Source organism: Ranitomeya imitator, chromosome 8 (assembly GCF_032444005.1).
Source record: "Ranitomeya imitator isolate aRanImi1 chromosome 8, aRanImi1.pri, whole genome shotgun sequence".
NCBI classification, from domain to species: Eukaryota; Metazoa; Chordata; class Amphibia; order Anura; family Dendrobatidae; genus Ranitomeya; species Ranitomeya imitator.
In genome coordinates this window covers 142,116,607-142,137,515 of record NC_091289.1, presented here as the reverse complement: position 1 = coordinate 142,137,515, position 20,909 = coordinate 142,116,607, and the positions used below count along the sequence as shown (strand labels likewise).

The 20,909-nt window shown below is 41.2% G+C and overlaps 1 protein-coding gene across 3 annotated transcripts in view; it reads left to right on the top strand.

Moving 5' to 3' along the window:
• Window positions 1–20,909, top strand: part of LOC138648017 (dimethylaniline monooxygenase [N-oxide-forming] 2-like) — a 117,747-nt gene that overhangs the window by 5,349 nt on the left and 91,489 nt on the right. For 2 of the 3 annotated variants that reach the window (XM_069737471.1, XM_069737473.1), the window contains exon 2: window positions 20,126–20,265. In XM_069737471.1, coding sequence (XP_069593572.1) covers window positions 20,134–20,265 — 132 coding nt within the window. In that variant the 5' untranslated portion in view covers window positions 20,126–20,133. Of the gene's footprint in view, window positions 1–9,414; window positions 9,549–20,125; window positions 20,266–20,909 lie in introns of those variants that run through there. The other variant, XM_069737472.1, reaches the window with a different exon arrangement.

Genomic DNA, 20,909 nt, shown 5'->3' with positions numbered 1-20,909 from the left:
ATTTAGAAACAACAATACTAATGTTTTAACTCAGGAAGAGTTCAGAAATCAATATGTTGTGGAATAACCATAATTTTTAATCACAGCTTTCATGCGTCTTGGCATGCTTTCCACTTGTCTTTCACACTGCTCCTGGTGCAAAAATGTAAGCAGTTCTTCTTTGTTTGATGGCTTGTGACTATCCATCATCCTCTTGATTACATTTCAGTGGTTTTCAATGGGGTTCACGTCTGGAGATTGGGCTGCCATGACAGGGTTTTGATGTGTGGTCTCTTAGTTTTTGCCAGAGCTTTATACTGTATTTGATGGACTACGTTGGACCAACATGGGATCTATTTGGTTTATAAAATGATCAAAGGTGGATGGAGTTTAAAATATTTTAGCGTCAGGGTTGTTTTGTTGCCTCAAAAATAGATTCCCCCTCTCTATTATTTCACTGCATACTGCACCATGAGAGTGTGAAAGTTTGTTACCTTCCAAAACAGGCAATTCAATGTGGTACTTTGTGCCTGGGGTGGCTGCAAGCCATTATTTTTAGATAAGGAAGTAACCAATATCCAATGACCTTCCCATCCCAAAGGGATCTGTTTTATGGTGCTGGTTTTCTGTTGGCTTGATTGGAATCATTTTATTAAAGACATGAATCCCATGCCGATCCAACGTAGTCTATCAAATCTGATGTAAGGGGCTTACAAGAAACAAATTTTTCGAAAAGGGTGTTGCAAAGAGGCTTATTGATGATCAATCCTTATAAAATATAACTTTAGATTGCAGTCCCTAAACAGGCCAGACTTCCCTTGTCCTTTTTCCCTAGGCGACCGCACGCCATATTACAGTCTCCAAACACACAGCTTTACATGTTGCAAACACTACACGCCAGTCCTCTTCTGACTAGTTCCCGTGGGTGTTCTGCTTCGCTGTATCACAGTCTCTCTACTCATGCAGCCATACACAGCCCAGGATATTCTCCGGATAGCAGGCGGGCACCATATCCACCTGTTTGCAATCGTTACACATGCCAGTTATCTTTCGGAAACAGGACATCCACCTCCGGTATACCTCCGGGCACAGGACTGTCCACATCCGAGACCAGTTACCATGGACGACTTGCATCGCTGTATATGCTGTGGGTGCCAGGCTATTTAGCTGCCGTAGCTGCTGGCTCCGCTGGCCTGTGCTGCTTCACACACACACACAGCCAGTGCTCTGCAGGCCTCTGCCCTGCACAAAAGCACACACCAGACTGACACTGACATTGCACCTGACACACCCATACCCCTTACTGCAGGGTTTTTAGCAAACAAACCCATGGCATTCAGCCAAATGGAAAACTTGTACCGGAAGTCCGTGACTCCCATGCACACCTATGGACTCCATCCGTCTCCATGCACAACCTGGGTAGAACACACAGTGACCTCTACCTGTGACATGAGTCACTGCCTCACAATACATATAGAGGGCTACCGAAAACAGAGGGTAGGCTAGTAGCATATATGAAGAACTAACACTATACTCCCCTGTCCACAACATTGATGCAATTGATAGCACCTTACATTCTCTATGTGAGTGTCAGCTTAATCTGACAAAGAACATGCAGTCAGAGTAGAAGACACATAAAAGTCTATTATAGCCCTATATAAGGCCTCATCTGGAAGAATAATAAAGGTAATGTATAACTAAATTGCCTGGAGAAATAACAAAGATCAAACCTATAATGCCTGTGGACAGGTAATCAGCTATTACTGTACATCTTATTATTGCAATAGCATGCTTAGGGAAAATGTGCCACAGTCCATGAAAAAAACATTCACACTAAGCCAATGGTTGGCACCCTAAGATGGCGAGATATGGCGCCCCCGCTCGTGCGTCGGCTGCCCCTAAGCTTCTACCAAATACCCTTGTGCAGACGTATAGTCAGAAAAAGAGGGCCAGTCTGAGCTGTATCTGCTAATATCAGTCCTTAGGACCATCAAAATATGGTATTAGATAAAACGGGAATAAAAATTGGGGTAACTTTCCCACTGGCGTTATACATATAGGACAAGAAAAATAACACTGCTCGTGAATGCTAAACAATGAGTACTATGCAAACCAGGAGCAAAGCATGGACAGATAGGTCACATGGCCTACCCTAGATGATGAGGCCTGATAACAGACATTCAAAGATATTCGCTGTTGCAACAGCCTCATCCTAAGGACACTGATCCTCTGCAATGTGCCAATATCTTTGCATCTCCTGATGAACACAGCCTTTGGGGAAACGTGTCGAGATTGAATTTCGCACCATCTATCTAGCCTGATGCAACACGTCTAAACTGATAAGTCATTCTCTGATCAAACTTGAATGTCTGTTATCGGCCTCGCCTAGGGTAGGCCATGTGACCTATCTGTCCATGCTTTGCTCCTGGTTTGCATAGTGCTCATTGTTTAGCATTCACGAGCAGTGTTATTTTTCTTATCCTATATGTATAACGCCAGTGGGAAAGTTTAATATTATTTGTATATCATAATTACTTTGTTCTATTGCAATCTGCATTTACTGTTTATTGCAGTGTGAATAAAGGTGTGTCTGCACTCCATTCTGTCACTTTATCATACAAACCCCTACCCTCCTTCTTACCCCAATTTTTATTCCCTTGTTTTATCTAATAGCTTATTTCATGGTCCTAAGGACTGACATTAGCAGATACAGGCCAGACTGGCCCCCTTTTTCTGACTATACGTCTGCACAAAGGTATTTGGTAGGAGCTTAGGGGCAGCTGACGCGCGAGCTGGGGCGTCATATCTTGCCATCTTAGGGTGCCAACTTTCGCAAATAGGTAGGTGCGCAGCAGGGGTAATACTTAGGGCTAGCGCACCCCTTCCTCACATCATTACTGTGAATGGTTTTTCACGGACTGTGGCATATAATTCCTAAGCATGCTATAGCCATAATCAGATGTAATAGTTGATCACCTGCCCACAGGTATTGCAGGTTTGATCTTTGTTATTTCTCTAGGCAATTTAGTTATACATTACCTTTATTATTCTTCCAGATGAGACCTTTTATAGAGCTATATACGACTTTTATGTGTCTTCTATGCTGACTGCATTTTATTTTTGTCAGATTAAGCCGATACTCACATAGAGACAGTAAGGTACTATCAATTGTATCACTGTTGTAAACAGGGGAGTATAGTGTTAGTTCTTCATATATCCTACTAGCTGCTAGCTTTGGCTAGCCGTCTAAATGTATATATAGAAATACATGCTTTGCACGTTGCACCTTGTTTTGGGGATATTTTGAAAAGGAACCTGTCACCAGCTTTGGCCGATACGAGTTACGGACATGCCTTTTCAGGACTTATATACAGCATTCTATAATGCTGTATATAAGCCCCCGATCCAACCTGTAAGAGAAGAAAAATAACTTTTATTATATTCACCTGCGGGGCGATCCGGTCCGATAGGCGAAACATACAAAAATTACTACAAAAATGTCAATAAGAACAATGAAAGAAATCTCTTATATTGCAGCACTAAAAGCTTTAGACCTTAGAGCACAGTCATATATGCTGGAATGAACTCCACTCCTCAAAACAGAAGCACATGTAACAAACAAGAAATATAGGGGATCATTAAGGGTATGTGGTCATTAATTGGCAGCACTTTGGATGCAGCACGTGTCTGCTGCGACCAAAGCGCTGCCAGCTTTTGAACGCAGGTGATTCCGCATGTGTTCATTGAACCGTGCAGAATTGCTAGGCCCAATAATTGTATGGGTGAGACTTATCTTGCGGAGACTCGCATCTCTTCAAGATAAATAGACATGCTGTGGTCTGGAAAGATGTGCCTCATGTCCATCTCCACAGGTGAGCCACATGCCCCGATGAACGCATAGTGTACATGAGATTTCTTGAAATCCCATCCACTATGCTGTTGTAAGAATAGCAGGGGCGTAAGATGCAGCAACAAGCAGGAGGTAGAGCAAGAGTAAAAGTGTTTATTACAGGGGATACTCCATGCAGGGAGAGAAAGGGTTAAGAGAGGAGTTAAACTGGATATTATGTCAGGGTAAGAACAAATGGTTATGAAACAGATACACTTATCAGTCTGATGGTTTCCGGCCAGTCGAAGCTTGAAATCCCACGGTGGTGCCGTAAGTGACTCATAAAGTCTCTGGCCTGCTCCTTAAGAAAGTTGATGCACTGTCTCCTGATGGAAGCCGCATATCCTGGCTCTCCGAGGTGAGGTCCTGGGTTACTGGGATGACGTCCGTGCTGTGATGTAGTCTGAGGTACTGCCGACCTGCGTCTAAGTTCAATGGCAAAGGCGGGGATGATGCTACCCGGTTCAGCTGGTCCGACTTAGGCCACACTTCTGCGGCATTAAGCGGAATGGTGCAGGAAGGATTCCCCAAGCCTGGGGTAAGTGGGCACACAGATATACATTCCTCACAGTCAGTGTGCTCAAGGGCTGGTGAGATGCAGTGCAGGCCTGGACTATTGAATCTCCCCACGGAGAATGAATAAACCTTCCCCTGCTGCGTGTTCTGTCTTCCCACCAACTGTCTCACTTTTCTGTGCACTGACCCTTTTATCCATGAATTGTCATCTACAGTCGGGTGCAAAGGTCTGTCGGGGTCAGAAAGCTGTCCTCCCTGGCAACAATGGTGACAGCCCCAATAGTTCCGGAACCAACATGAGAGGTATTAACGGCCCGGTCCATCTTCCTACACTCCCCTTCTCCTTTTGCTCGCCATTCCACGGGTGAGAGTTCTTGTAAAACGCATTGGCAATCTTCTTTTTCCTGAACAGTTTGCTGCCAAATAAATTGGTTCTGATTGTATCGATTGGGGGGTATTCCGGCTGTTGTTCATTCGGAGCGCCGTAAGTCAGAAGGAGTAGTTGAGTCGCCTTGGGTGGTCGAGTCAGGTTGCATAGGGGAGTGCGGTAGCGCGGCCATTTCCACTGGGACAGACTCCTCAGAAACTTCAGGCCCTTGTTCCTCTTGTGGATCTTCAGGTGGCAATTCTTCCTCTTCCTCTTCGCAATCTACTGCAACTGGTGAAGGTACTTCAGGAGCATCTTGCGCCTCTTCCACTTGCTCAGGATCCTTTGACAGACAGAGCCGAAGCATGTTTCTGTGAACTATATGAGTGATGGAGTTCTCTTCTCGTTCAGGCTGAATTTCGTAAATGATTCGCTGTTTCACTCAATACAGGTTTTTCTCCCACCGATTCTCTAGCTTGTCTCGAGGATGTTTTTCTCATACTAGTACGTGGTCCCCAGCTTGGAGATCTGTCCCCCACAGTGGGGTTTTTCTGCATGCTCCAATTCCCGTAATCTGGTCCGCATGCAATGGCGATGCAAGGTCTGTAAACAATAGCGATGTTCTCGAACCCAGGTGGACACCCCTGTCCGTGGGTAGTCCTCCTCTGGGTCCAGTTCTAGCTCAGTGATCTCTTTCCCTGGATTACCAAATAGCAAGGTATATGGAGTGTAATCGGTAGTTCTATGTGTGCGGTTGTTGTACACCCATACCAACTCAGCTACGAACTCGGGCCATCAAGCCTTCCAGTCTTCTTCCAGTGTTCTCAGAATTGGAATTAGGGTGCGGATGAACAGCTCGCAGGCTCCATTGCCCTGAGACTGATACGGCGTGGTGTGAGACTTGACAATCTGATACAGACGGTGTAATTCTTCCATCACTTTCTCCATAAAACAGGCCCCCTGGCCAGAATGAATTTGCCTCTGGCAGCCGTATACTTGAATGAAATCCTTACAGATGGCATGTGCGGCGGATTCAGCAGTTTCATTACGTGTTGAGGTCATGACAGCGAACTTGGTGAAGTGGTGCATCATTACCAAACAATGTTCATAACCTTGATGAGCCGGACCAATAGTCAGATATTATATCATTAGCACTTTCAGAGGAGCAGAAGTCACGATGGTTTGTGAAGGGGCTCTCTGTTCAAGGGGTTTCACCAACTCACAACTCGTGCATAGTCGACAGGCTTCTTCCAATATGGCCTTCAGTCGAGGATGGTATGCTAATAATTGTAACCACTGAAAGGTTTTCTCTTGTTTGAAGTGTGCTCCCCTTTCACGCACCTTGGTAGCTACCTTAGGTAACAGTGTCTCTGGAAGTACCACCTGCCCGGTGACACCCAGTTCCCGTTGTAGTTGGACCTTTTGATACAGCAGCCCATTTCTCATTTGGAGTCTTTCCCATTGTCAAAGAATCCACAGAGTATCTGGGGTGTTGTGAATTCTGCTCTTGGGCTCCCTCCGGTGGTTATGAGTGGTAGTGCTGCGGTAGTTGGATCGCAGCATTTATCAGGTGTATCCATTTTTTGCAATTTGGGCTGGGCTATTTAAGTCCTGCTTTATCCTTTAGTCAGTGCCAGTTGTCCATTGTTTTTGGAGGATTCACATCCATACCTGGTCTCTCCTGGTCTGCTGTTCATTTCTTCAAAGATAAGTTCTGGCCTTGTTTTTGCTGTCCACCTGCTGTGGACCTTATAGTTCTGTGCATTTTCTTGTTTTGTTTTGTCCAGCTTTGTCTGTGAAGGATTTTTTGCAGCCAAGCTGTGTCTCTGGAGATGCAGATATACCCTCCATGTCTTTAGTCAGATGTGGTGTTTTGTATTTTCTGTGGTGGATATTTTCTAGTGTTTTAATACTGACCGCATAGTACTCTGTCCTATTCTTCCTTTTTAGCTAGTATGGCCTCCTATGCTAAATCCTGATTTCATGTCTGCGTATGTTATTTCCCTCTCCTTTCACAGTCAATATTTGTGGGGGGCTGTCTATCCCTTGGGGATTTTCTCTGAGGCAAGATAGTTTTCCCGTTTCTGTCTTTAGGGGTAGTTAGTTCTTGGGCTGTGTCGAGGGGTCTAGGGAGTGTTAGGTACCCCCCACGGCTACTTCTAGTTGCACTGCTAAGTTCAGGGTTTGCGGTCTGTACAGGTACCACCTACTCCAGAGTACGTCTCATGCTGCTCCTAGGCCACCAGATCATAACACTGGGGACAGGGAATTTCTCTCTCCATGGCTGGGAAGTTGCTTAAACGTCACCCACTGTCTTAGTTGGACGAGTTCCCCATCTTCCTGCTGTAACCGTATCCACTCATCACGGGATCACCCTAGGACACCCTCCCAGGCCAACACTTGCATAGCGTAGCCGCCACCATCCTGGCAGAATCTAGGATCCTTGGAACTTCCTCATCTTCTAATGCCTCATCTCTGTTCTGCCAAGGTTGTCAATGTTTCACCCTGGATAAGGCGTCAGCATGAGTATTCTCAGCCCCTCTTTTGTAAGCAATTTTATATCGAAACTTTGCCATTTTAGTCAAAACAGCTGACATGTGCCAGGAAAAGATGTGGGCTCAGTGTCAGAGCCCACATCAAAGAGGGAGACATGACATGCACAGTACATGTACGGCGCATGTCATGAAGTGGTTAAACAGGCTAAATACCCTTTAGTGCTACATTATATAACGGGGGCTTGTGACATTAAATGTCTATAAGACATCTATCCTATTCCATATACTGTATCTATCTATCTATCTAGAAAGATGTGAGCTCAGCGCCGGGGCACAGATTAAAGGGAGGGAGTCCAACATGGGCGAATTATTATGCCCAACATCAGAAAGAGATGCTCCTCAGAGACCATAATACTCTACAGAGATTGGCAGGGAAATACTTAGATCTACAATTTTCTGGATCAAAGTTAACCATGTACTAGAGAACAAAACATGTGTCGTTCAATGAAGTGAATACATGACAAACATGCAGAGGTTCAATTTTTCAGATTCTTACCTGCAAAATTGCCAGTGACACACAAAGGGCAAACATTAAAAAAGACGCCTAGAGATTGTAGTAAATAAATGTTTAAAAAGTATTTTATGGGGGTATGTGTGGGGAGGATAGGTACAGTGGGGAAAAAAAGTATTTAGTCTGCTACCAACTGTGCAAGTTCTCCCACTTAAAAAGATGAGAGAGGCCTGTAATTGACATCATAGGTAGACCACAACTATGAGAGTCAAAATGAGAAAACAAATCCAGAAAATCACCTTGTCTGCTTTTGCAAGATCTATTTTGCAAATTATGGTGTAAAATAAGTATTTGAACAAAAGTTCATCTCAATATTTTGTTCTATATCCCTTGTTGGCAATGACAGAGGTCAAACATTTTCTGTAAGTCATCACAAGGTTGGCACACACTGTTGGTGATATGTTGGCCCATTCCTCCATGCAGATCTCCTCTAGAGCAATGATCTTTTGGGCCTGTCACTGGACAACACGGACTTTCAACTCCCTCTAAAGGTTTTCTATGGGCTTGAGATCTGGAGACTGGCTAGGCCACCTTCATATGCTTTTTACAAAGCCACTCCTTTCTGGCCCTGGCGGGGTGCTTGGGATCATTATCATGCTGAAAGACCCATACACATTTCATCCTCAATGCCCTTGCTGATGGAAGGAGGTTTGCAATCAAGATCTCACGATACATGGCCCCATTCATTCTTTCATGTACACGGATCAGTTGTCCTGGTCCCTTTGCAGAGATACGTCCCCAAAGCATGATGTTGCCACCCCAAGATTGCCTTGCGCAGGCGTGTACTACGGAGGACAGAGAATGAACTTCAATCCAATATTGCGGCCAGCATGCAGCCAGTAAGGAAAGGGTGAATCAAACACCTGAAAACTCTGCCCATATGACCGAAAACTGGTCCCGCCAAATTCAGGTGACAGGTTCCCTTTAAAGAAGAAGTTACAGGTCTGTGAGACCCAGAAATCTTGCATGTTTTTTGGTGACCAAATACTCGTATTTTCCACCATAATTTGCAAAATAAATCTTGCCAAATCTGACAAGGTGAGTTTCTGGATTTGTTTTCTCATTTTGATTCTCATAATTGTGGTCTACCTATGATGTCAATTACAGGCATCTCTCATCTTTTTCAAGTTGGAGAACTTGCACAATTAGTGGCTGACTAAATACTTTTTCCCCACTGTAGCTGGTACTATGAATAAATGCAGTAATTTTTTTTCTATTTTTTTCCTTTTTTTGTCTTTTTTTTATTGATTATTACTTGTCTATAAGATTTCCATTATATTCTTGATCTGGGGGATCAGATAAAGAGAAATTATGACTCTTAACTCTGATAAGATTATCCTTCTCGAAGAGACACATATGACAGTAAAAGCAATATCAACATCGCACTCGAAATTGTTGTGTCAGAACTACAGCTTATGTTATTCATATTTTTCACATGTGACTTTTGACTTAATAAGTAAAAGAAAATATGCTACTGTATATTCATTTAAAAGTCTACAAATGCAGCTGAAAGCTATATAGACTATACACTGTGACTCTTGGATGATTGTTTTATGGGATGTTTATTGAGAATGCAATCAAAAGAGAATTTCGAAATATCAAGTTACATTTGTGTAGTCAAGCCCTCCCTTAACGCTTTCAGTTAAGACATACCTGTAAAAACAAGAGGACGGAACTTGTTTTGATTAATGTAAAACGATACGGAGACATGCTGTAGAAGAACAAAATTAGGTAAGTAAAAAAAAGTTTTTGGGATATGATCGATAGCCAGACAAATATATATGTATGTATTTATATGTTTACAGATAGATAGATAATAGTAGATAGACAATGCTCAGATCAATTATTTTTCTGTTGTACAGCTAGCAGACAGCAGATATATCATGTGTTAATGATTTGTGTTGTCTTGCGTAATTTACAGGATTTGGTTCCATGCTATTATGTGAGCATGAAATTGCATTCCTGTTTTAGTGGCTATTCAATTCAGCTTGCATCCAGTAATTTTGACTTGTTGCATTTCACAGGCATAATTTATAAAATGTCAAAACATATTTTGTGTGAGGTTTTGTCTTTTAACCCCTTCCACCTGCAGGCATTTTTAATTGTTTCCCTTGTTTTTTTTAATCCAAGTCATAACTTTTATATTTTTCCATCAACAAAGCTATATGATAACTTGTTTATTTTCATGATGAATTGCAGTTTTTTCTTTATTCCTAATTTACTGTATAATTCTAGCTGAAAAATGGGGGGAAATTGTAAGGTGGAATACAGGAAAGTAATTCTTCTATTGTTGATGGGTCTTGTTTTTACATTGTTCAGTGTATGAAAAAGAAAAATTACCCACTAGCTTTATTTTACATGTTAGTGTGGTTACAGTGATACCAAATGTAAATAACTTTTCTGTTTGACAGCTTTTAAAAAATAAAAAAAATTATAAAAAGTCACCATTTTTCTTCCAATAGGTCTGTAAGATCTTGCAATTTCTGTAATAAACTGCAGTATATATTATTGCCAATTTAGGGTACTGTACATAATCACTCTGATTGCATTTTGTTTCATTGTTTTGGTGAGAGGTAATCAAATATCAGCAACAAAAATTGGCATTTTTATTTATTTCTTAGTGCTCAAAAGTTTGGACTTTTACAGACTGCATAACACTTAATATGTTTATTTTTTATTAATGAATGGTAAAATGGTGATGTATTATTTTGTATTTTTTTTTTACATATTTTTAAATTGTTTTCATTTTAAGAAATTTAGAAAAAATACATTTTCATGCTGCTAAGGGACAGGAATTGTATGCACAGGAAGCAGATACAACTCACTGCAATACTTTTGCATTGAAATCTGTTATCCATTTAGTGAGGCTTAACATGGGGTGTGTATCTGCTACAAAAATTTTAGCAGTAGAAAAAACAAAAAATTTGCAATAGCATATTATACTGCAGACTTCTTCTTTTTGCATTTCAAAGGATGAACTCCAAAATTAATATAAATAATCACAACACTGATGCTGTAACACATGTAAGTTTTTTGTCCAGAAAATCCTCTGCTTATTTGACCCATTTGAACATACCCAGTGCAGTGCTGGTGGTCGGGTGAGAGAGCAACCAAAGCTTCGACCACTGGCAGTAGATCAGTGGCTGCATGACTATGAATCAAAGTTGTGTGGCTATTGACTATCGCAGTGGCCAGAATTTCAGCTGTATGCGGCCAACCTGTCTAGCACTACCCTAATGCTACATTTGTATGAGCATATAAAGTATATATGCATGAGTGTATATTTTCATCTGTATTGTCATTTGTATGCAATCCATATGGCACCCTTATTTATACAATGGGTACAGAAAGTATTCAGACGCCTTTACATTTTTCACTCTTTGTTTTATTGCAGCCATTTGGTAAATTTGAAAAAGTTCATTTTTTTCTAATTAATGTACACTCTGCACCCCATCTTGGCTGAAAAAAACTGAAATGGAGACATTTTTGCATATTTATTAAAAAAGAAAAACTAAAATATCTCATGGTCATAAGCATTCAGACCCTTTGCTCAGACGCACATATTTAAGTCACATGCTGTCAATTTCCTTGTCATCCTCCTTGCGATGGGTCTACTCCTTCATTGGAATCCAGCTGTGTTTAATTAAACTGATAGGACTTGATTTGGAAAGGCACACACCTGTCTATATAAGACCTCACAGCTCACAGTGCATGTCAGACCAAATGAGAATCATGAGGTCAAAGCAACTGGCCAAGGAGCTCAGAGACAGAATTGTGGCAAGGTACAGATCTGACAAATGTTACAAAAGAATTTCTGCAGTACTCAAAGTTCCTAAGAGCACAGTGGCTTCTAGAATCCTTAAATGGAAGAAGTTTTGGACCACCAGAGGTCTTCCTAGACCTGGCCGTCAAGCCAAACTGAGCAATCGTGGGAGAAGAGCCTTGGTGAGAGAAGTAAAGAAGAACCACAAGTTCACTGTGGCTGTGCTCCAGAAATGCAGTAGGTATTGTACCTACTGCAGCTCTCCACCAGTGGCCTGATGGAAGCCTCTCAATAGTGCAAGACATATGAAAGCCCACATAAATTTTGCTAAAATAACTCATGAAGGACTCTCAGACTATGAGAAATAAGATTCTCTGTTCTGATTAGAGAAAGATTGACCATTTTGGTCATAATTCTATGTGGTATGTGTGGAGAAAACCAGGCAGTGCTCATTACCTGGCCAATTCAATCCCAACAGTGAAACATGGTGGTGGCAGCATCTTGCTATGGGGGTGCTTTTCAGCTGCAGGGACAGGATGACTGGTTGCCATTGAAGGAAACATGAATGCGACCAAGTACAGAGATATCCTGGATGAAAACCTCTTTCAGAGTGCTCTGGACCTCAGACTTGGCCAAAGGTTCACCTTCCAACAAGACAACAACCCTAAGCACACAGCTAAAATGCAAAGGAGTGACTTCAGAACAACTCTGTGACCATTCTTGACTGGCCCAGCCAGAGCCATGACCTAAACCCAATTGAACATCTCTGGAGAAACCTGAAAATGTATGTCCACCAACGTGCACCATCCAACCTGACGGAACTGGAGAGAATATGCAAGGAAGAATAGCAGAGGATCCCCAAATCCAGATGTGAAAAACTTGCTGCATCATTCTCAAGAAGACTCATGGCTGTATTAGCTCAAAAGGTGCTTCTACGCAATACTGAGCATAGGGTCTGAATGACCATGTGATATTTCAGTCTTCTTATTTATTAAATTTGCAAAAATTTCTACATTTCTGTTTTTTTCAGTCAAGATGGGGTGCAGAGTGTACATTAATGAGAAAAAAAATCAACTTTTTTGAATTTTCAAATGGCTGCAATGAAACAAAGTGTGAAAACTTTAAAGGGGTCTGAATACTTTCTGTACCCATTATACATCAGCAGTAATTGAAATATATAAGAAGAAATAACATTCCATATATTAAAGAATTGCAATATTTAACTAAAAATTGGATGCTGTACAGATGATCTGTATGAATTCTGCGCACCCACCTACTTGAATAGACACATCTTATAAAATATGTATAAAATATGTAAGAGACTTGTGCATACTGGGATTTTTTTTTCATGGGGACATTTGGTCCAGGTGAAAAAATAGTCATCAGAGCAGCCTTATTGAACAACAAAGGTGTGAGTGATGTCAATTTTTTTCACAGAGAGTACCCAGAAGGAAAATAAGGTAGAGTAAACGTACACTCACACCGTATAAATTGGATGAGTACTATCTTTTTTTTAAACATAACACAATCCCACAAAAGTTATTCGATGGGGCACTGCTGGTAACCGATTTTTTCAGTGACAGAATTTGTGATTTAATTCTGAAATAGGATGGATGAGAGAATAAAATCAGATGCCATTCGGAGCCACAGAATAGCGTCCGATTATTACGGATACATTACAATTCTGTAGCATACGAAACAGTAAATGGTCCTGTGAAAGATTAATAGCTGCTGAGTGAAAAAATGGATTGCATACAGACAACACACGGATGATAAATGAGGAAAAAAATCATTACACTTTTCTGGATGAAAACCGGACTAATTTTTTTTTATACTCATGTGACCCTAGTCTTTGGCAAAGTTCCCACAATGAGTGTTTGGTGCTTTTTGGATGCTGCAAATCTTTAGCACCATTTCTGCACAAATTAGTCAGTAAAAATCAAACATCATTTGGATGTCATCAAGCATTTTTATAAAGACCCATAGACTTTCATAGGCGAGTATAATCAGTAACTTGGATCAAAATTGGACATGTCTTTATGTTGTGCTGATCATCAGCAAAAATACATGGATGTGTGAACAGCCACACAGACTATGAAAGGTACAAATTCTGTGAAAAATATGGATAGAACACGGACGTAACTCATGGATGTCATCATGATGTCTGTCATTGAGAAATATCGCTATATAGCTAGAACACACAGTGAAACTTGTGCTGCAGGTGTGTCTAAAGTGCTCAGGGCATTGGCCGTGACCGAGCTGCGGCTTCTCCACACTCTGACACTCCATAAACAAACAGTGTCCCAGTCCATTAGTGTTCTGTACATTGCATTGTACTCACTTACAGGCCAGAGGCCTCCGCTGCATCCACATCCTTAGGTCCAGGATCAGCTGCACACACATCAGGGGACATCCGGTTCATAACAAGTTCAACTTTACTGGACAGTTCACGTACATCAGTCTTTAACATGCAGTATCAGGCAAAGCACCCTCCAGTTCCAGTTACATCAACATAGTATTTCAAGCTCTAGCTTACGTTCAGCTCGGACTATCCCTATGCTTGATCCTCCTGTCATCCCCAGGGATTTACTACCTGGCACCATAGCATAGCACTCCCGAGAACCGTTACATTTTCCTCACGTGCTTCACCATTTGGCTTTCTCTGTTTGGAATGGAATAAAGCACACCGCTCTGTGCCTAGTTTGTGTCATAGGTCACGGACGTTACAGGAATGTCCACAGAAAACCTGGTACAACCTCATCCTGTCAGAACTATATATACTCCACGTGCCTCCTCTCCAGCCACTGCAACTTGTACCTGAACTTCACACTTTACCTACTTTAGCTAACTAATCTGGGAAGTGAGTCCCCTTTTTACTTGAGCCTCCCATGATCGGCTGGTACCAAACATTTAACTGTTTTCCTACATTATTCCTATTACTGTACGCTAATAAGGCCCGCCACTGCCTTATCTATCCTAATGTTCCTATTGATCACAATCTAAGTACTAACCTATTTTCTATACTTTCCCTACCTCTGATCTGAGTGTACCCAAGCTACCTTAGGCGTTATCTTACAAAACACACACTCTGCATTAATCACGTTACACTTTTCACATTACACAATAAAATGCGGTAAGTCCTCAAGACAATATTCACACTACGCAAATAGTTGTTTTCATTGGCAGGTATACCACTGTCTCAGTCACACCCTTACACAACCTTATTTTATGATCCCATATATTCTGTGTTCTTTTGAGATAGACTATCTGTGGACCATGCTTCATGCTTAATAATGATTCAATTATATAAGGATTAAAATATTAACTGGGCGTGGCACACTGAGAGAAAAGAACATACGATACACATTTCTCAATTCAGTTCTGGTCAATTTAATGTAATTATCTAGTTATAAATTTAATACATACTATATGTGCAAAAGTATTAGGACACCCTGAATTCAGGATATTCACTCAGTCCCCTTGCCATATGGATGTAAAATTCATCACCTCGCTAGTAAGTCGTTCTAAAGCATGATTTTTCTGAAAGTTAGATGGTATGATGTATTGATACACTTATTATTCCCTAAGGCAAGTAATTACCACCCCTCTACTTAACTATTAAAACTTCACTTTTATTAGCGTTTGTTAAAACTTATTTAATTTATTTAAAAAAAAATCCCTGACATCTTTATAAATATTATCATTTTTTCATTCATTTACTCTAACTACCATGCATGGCTGAATTAACAAATTGTATCAGTTATTGAGTCTTGTCTGCAGCACACACCACATCTAATACATTATATGGGAAGCACCAGCATTAATGTTTGCCAACACAGCCCCCCAGACATGGTTTTCCTCGACAAGGCAACACAAATTCTAAAAATCTCTAAGGCACCAGAGAGTTTGTATAGAGATAAAATGTAGACGTTAATTTCATCTTAAAATTGCATTTGATTTTAAGGATGAAATAAAAGCTACATTTTATTCATATACAAACTCTCTGGGGTCACTGAACTTTTTGGAATTTGCATTGCCTTGAACCTTTTGTGGGGTCATACCGTGCAAGCACGGAGTAAACATTGGTGCCTGAGAATCGCTCACTGGTTCCTTTGACAGTTCATTATCAAAGGGAACCAGGTTTATAGCATAGGGACAACGTCATTTAGATGTTCTGTATTTCTTAATTTTCTAATCCCTTTTATAACTTTCAATCAGTGTTTGTGATAGCAGGCAAGTCTCTATTTCTTTGACAGGCATTTTGATCCTTCAATAACTGAACTTGCACACTGAGTCAAGGGATTGACCATGCCGCTATTATATCTACGCCACCTTACGAAGTGCTGGTCTGCTCGTCATTCTGATTCACCTCAATTCTATGTAAAAGTGCAGCTGAAGGGTCCTTTCTTCTATTTTACATGCCTAACATTGAATTTGTTGGGGAACTTGAACTTAGAAGTATATGTCTTTACACTTAGGGTACGTGCAGATCTCATAATAAACGCTAAATAAATCTTAATAAGAAAAAAGCATATGCTTTTAACTTACTGTACATACTGTTTAATCTTTTGAGCTTCACCAACAATTTTATTTTTAAAGCATTACATTTTTTTTCTCATGCATAATTATTTTTGATTGATGTTGCCTCTTATTGTTAGGTACCGCCATGGGTATAGTTTGTGCCCCATTGTTTGCCAATCTTCTTTATGGTGGTAGGATGACCAACACATTAAAACTGATGATATGATTTTTTACATGAGTCACATTTCTTTTTGGGGCAATATATGTAATTTTTGGAAGGCAAGAGACACATTTTTGTGGATTTTATTTTTATCCTAAGTAGCAATAAAATAAAGATGCCCTTCATATGTTATATGCGCAAGAGATACATTGCGTAGATCTGAGGAGTTGGGTTGATCTTGATAGCTGTGTCCAAAAAAGATATTTTTTGAACAGCCGTTTGAATTGGAAAAGCTGGCATCTACTATTTTTGTATATGGGAATAATAGTTGGACAATATGTTAAAGCCTATAGGAACTATATTATATTCCTATAGTTCTGATTTCTTCACACTCTAGACTGAATTTAATAACTGATATAAAAAATTCCAGATGAATGGAGGATACCCTAATAAACCATAGAGGAGAGCATAATGGCAAAACAAGGGTTAATACATGATTTAATCTGTTAATCAGAAGGATCAACAAAAATTAAAAAAAAAACTCTAAATCAGATTAAATGCATTCATGTTGGTATTAAAAGCAGATTCAACATTACATAATCACTGTCCATTATTGGCCAATCCTGAATTTAAAAATGTCATCACTCCTGAGTCCTGAGTGTAGCCTACAGATGAGGAAAAAATGTACTAAAATTTCTTGTGCATAGCAATTTAATTAAAACAATATCAATAGATTTTTACAGAATAATGGCTCATGAAAAAAGAAAGTGTCATGCTTACACTTTGCAAGAAAGAAATTTCTTGAGTGGTTTCTAACAGAAGTTATTCAAGGTTGCCAAATGGATGTAAATCCACAAAACGGAAGAAAAATTTGAAAATGTAAAACATCAAAATTAATGGTACAATTGAAAACAGGGAAGTACATTAAAGATACATGATCATGATTAAGAGCTACATAGCTAAAAACTCATACATCCGATGTCTTTTATCCCCTTTATTCATGTGTTTTTAAAGCATTTGCATGTTTTTAGTTAAACCATTAAATGTAGTGTTTTACATGTTCCCATTTTTTTCCGATGCTGGATTTCCTTTTTCCTGCATTCATTATTACACTTAAGGTACCTTCACACATAACGATTTCGTTAACAATATCGTTGCTTTTTGTGATGAAACAACGGTATCCTTGACAAAATCGTTAAGCGTGACAGCGACCAACGATCAGGCCCCTGCTGGGAGATCGTTGGTCGCTGGGAGTGATCAGGACCTTTTTTTGGTCGCTGATCACCCGCTGTCATCACTGAATCGGCGTATGTGACGCCTATCCAGTGATGTGTTCACTGGCAACCAGGGTAAATATTGGGTTACTAAGCACAGGGCCGCGCTTAGTAACCCGATATTTACCCTGGTTACCATTGTAAAAGTAAAAAAAAAAAACAGTACATACTCACATTCCGTTGTCTGTCACGTCCCCCGGCGTCAGCTTCCCACACTGACTGTGTCAGCGCCGACCGGCCGTAAAGCAGAGCACAGCGGTGACGTGGCACTCTAAACCCTTGCTGGCTCACCGGAGTATTCACCTAAGCTCTGCCTGGGCACGTCTCCATACTGCCTCTGTAACTGCAGAGCATGCCACACACCTCTCTCTGCTTTCACCACCGGTGGAGCACTTTCCTGTGCTTCCTGCTCACTGCCCGGCTTAGCCATGCCCCCTCTTCCCTGGTCATGGGACCTATCCAGCTCCCCATTCTTTCCCCCGGCGACACTGGATGCAGCCTTGACATTTCCAGACCCGGCATATCATAGGTACCCGCAGCCCGGTCTTCCTCCATACATCACAATTATATTTTGAATAGAATACAGCCATCTTCTTTTTAACATATTTATTAATGACGTGGCAGAGGGGTTTATGTAAGCTATAGACTTTAGTTAAGAAATGACAATTGAAGGTTAATGTAGATAAATATAAAATCATGCACTTAGGCAAAGGAAATTAGTGTCTTTAGCAGACACGAGCGGATATGTTTGGCGCCCTCATTATTCAGCAAGCTATACCATGCATGGTATTCATGTATTTGTTGTGACTGTGACACAGCCGCGACACATGCAACTGCGGCGCTGATCAGCTGATCAGCCGGCGTTTTCCATGTATCTGGGTTCCCTCTGCAGCTTCTTTGGTAATCACTAAAGCTTGCCACAAAAGGAGGGAGCCGAACATATTCGCTCATGTCTAGTCTTTAGGCTGCTCTGCATAATGACTCTATGAGTGATGCCTCCTGGGTAAAATTAGAATGTAGAAACAAGAAGTCTCTTTTCCCTGCACGAGACATCATTAGAACTATAATTCTACATTACTGAAAGTCCCTAGTAGGGGGAGAAGCAGAGCATTTGGGTCAGGAAATGAAGATGGGAATGACTTGTAACACCCCAGGGTCCTGGTTGTTACAGTGGCATTGCTTTCCTCACGGGGAGTGTGATGTCACGCTTGGAAGCGAGGTAAGATCTCTTTCATCAGGGTACCACAAAGCACACAACATGTTCACACTCCAGGCCAGAAGGGGGAGCTCTGATCCAGTTTGTGGATGGCTCCTCTATATATATATATATAGAAAGTGCTGCAGCTCCTGGAGAGTCAGAGAGTTGGAGAAGGCCAGAGAGGAGCTTGCCACGGAACATCAGCTGAGGTGGGGCTGGTACGAAAGGAGTGTAGCTGAGCAGACGTGGGAGTCTGCAGCTCCTGGCAGAAAGAGAGAGAGAATATAGAAGGAAGAATAGCATGTAGTGAGTGTGCAGGAGAGCAAAGCACAGGAGAGTGACAATTGGCTAGGACAGCTGCTACTGGACTACCTCCCTGGCAGAGTTCAGACATGGGTAGCCGGAAGACCGAGGTTGTGAGGGACTGCAAGACTTACAGTAGAAACCGGCAGGACAGCTGGACTACACATCACCTGTCCGTCGCTCGGGTCGTGATAGACACCCTGTAAAAAGGCTCGAGCCATCTGTCGTATGGGTGTCCCAACTTTAAGGAAGACAGAGAGAACTGTGAGGACCTTGAAAGAAGCCACAGGCAGCATGGGACTTCACCACCGCACTATTAGGAAGGCTTTTAACTTCACCTAGTAAAGGGGACTCTGAATTCGCTTCCAAGCTGGCCGGACCCTGCCTGTACCTGTGATCTGGTGCCCTGGACTGTGGCTGCCTGAAGTCTTCAGTAAACCAGGTAAAGAGATTGCAAACCATCTCCATCTACATATTGGGAGCTCTGGGGACTTACTTCACCTATGGGAAGTTATTCCATCCTAGCTGCCTTAACATCATCCCAGTGGACCCCTTTAAGCAGCGTCGGTCATCTCTGACCGAACATCACAGGTGGCGTCAAAAACACAAACTTTATTCACAAATCCCCTTTAAAGACTATTCTTTTTACTTGGGCGCCCAGGGCCATGGACTGGGTCGCAGCCACCATGACCACCCATTTAACAGCGACCGGACTTGGAGTATCCCAGGCCCTGGTGGGCATTCCAGATTCATGCAGGGATAAAAGACCTACTGTTTTTACATAGATTTTAAAATGATTCAACTAGTCCATGTTTAATCACATGATGTCATAGGCCTAATGGAAAAGAGGAGAATTAACTGGATAGAAAGGCAAAATGAGCAATTGTAAGAACAAAGTACTTATATAATCTGATGACTGCAATTTACTCTATATGCAATATAGAGGATAGAAAGCTTGATAGGAGTGCTTCTTTAATTATATGCCTAGCGAAAAGGGAAACTGAAATATGAAAACAAATACTTTATGTTTAATTTGTTTTAGGCACAAAGCTAGCTGTCAATTCACAAATTATTTTCTTCATGTTGTAGATAAAGTCATGGTAAAGACAGTTGCTATCATTGGAGCTGGAATTAGCGGCTTGGGCGCTATTAAGGCATGTGTAGAAGAGGGTCTTGAGCCTACTTGCTTTGAAAGAAGTAATGATATTGGAGGCCTCTGGAGATTTACAGTAAGTACTCTACATATAATTACTGTCATAAATGGGTGTTTGATGATAAAACCCATCAATCCCAGGCAATTATTTTGCTTTTTATACTTTCTGTTTTTTCTCCCCTCTCTCTAAGAGCCTTTTTTTTTCATTTTTCCATTCAAGGAAGGAATTGTGTGGAATGAGTTATAATTTTGAATGACATAATTCACTTTACCATGTAATTTACAGAAAAATGGGAAAAAAATTAAATGTGGGATGAAATACCTTATATACTCGAGTATAACTAGAGGCACCTAATTTTTCCACTAAAAACTGGGTAAACTTATTGACTCGAGTATAAGTCGGGTATGCATTGTCCCCTCATCCCTGTCCTTGTATACATGGCTCCCCTGTCGCTGTCCTTGTATGCATGGCTACCCCATCGCTGTCCTTGTATGCATGGCTTCTTGTCCCCCATCCTTGTATGCATGGTTCCTATATAAATAAAAACATCCTACTTACCTTGTCTGTGCGCCCTCGCTGCATCTCGTTCTGGCGCCAGCAGCTCTTCCGACTGAGTGATCACGTGCCCCCACTCATTAAAGTAATAAATAATCACTCCACGTCTTTGGGAGTGGAGAGGTGTGAACATTAATTACCTTAATGAGCAGGTCCATGTGATC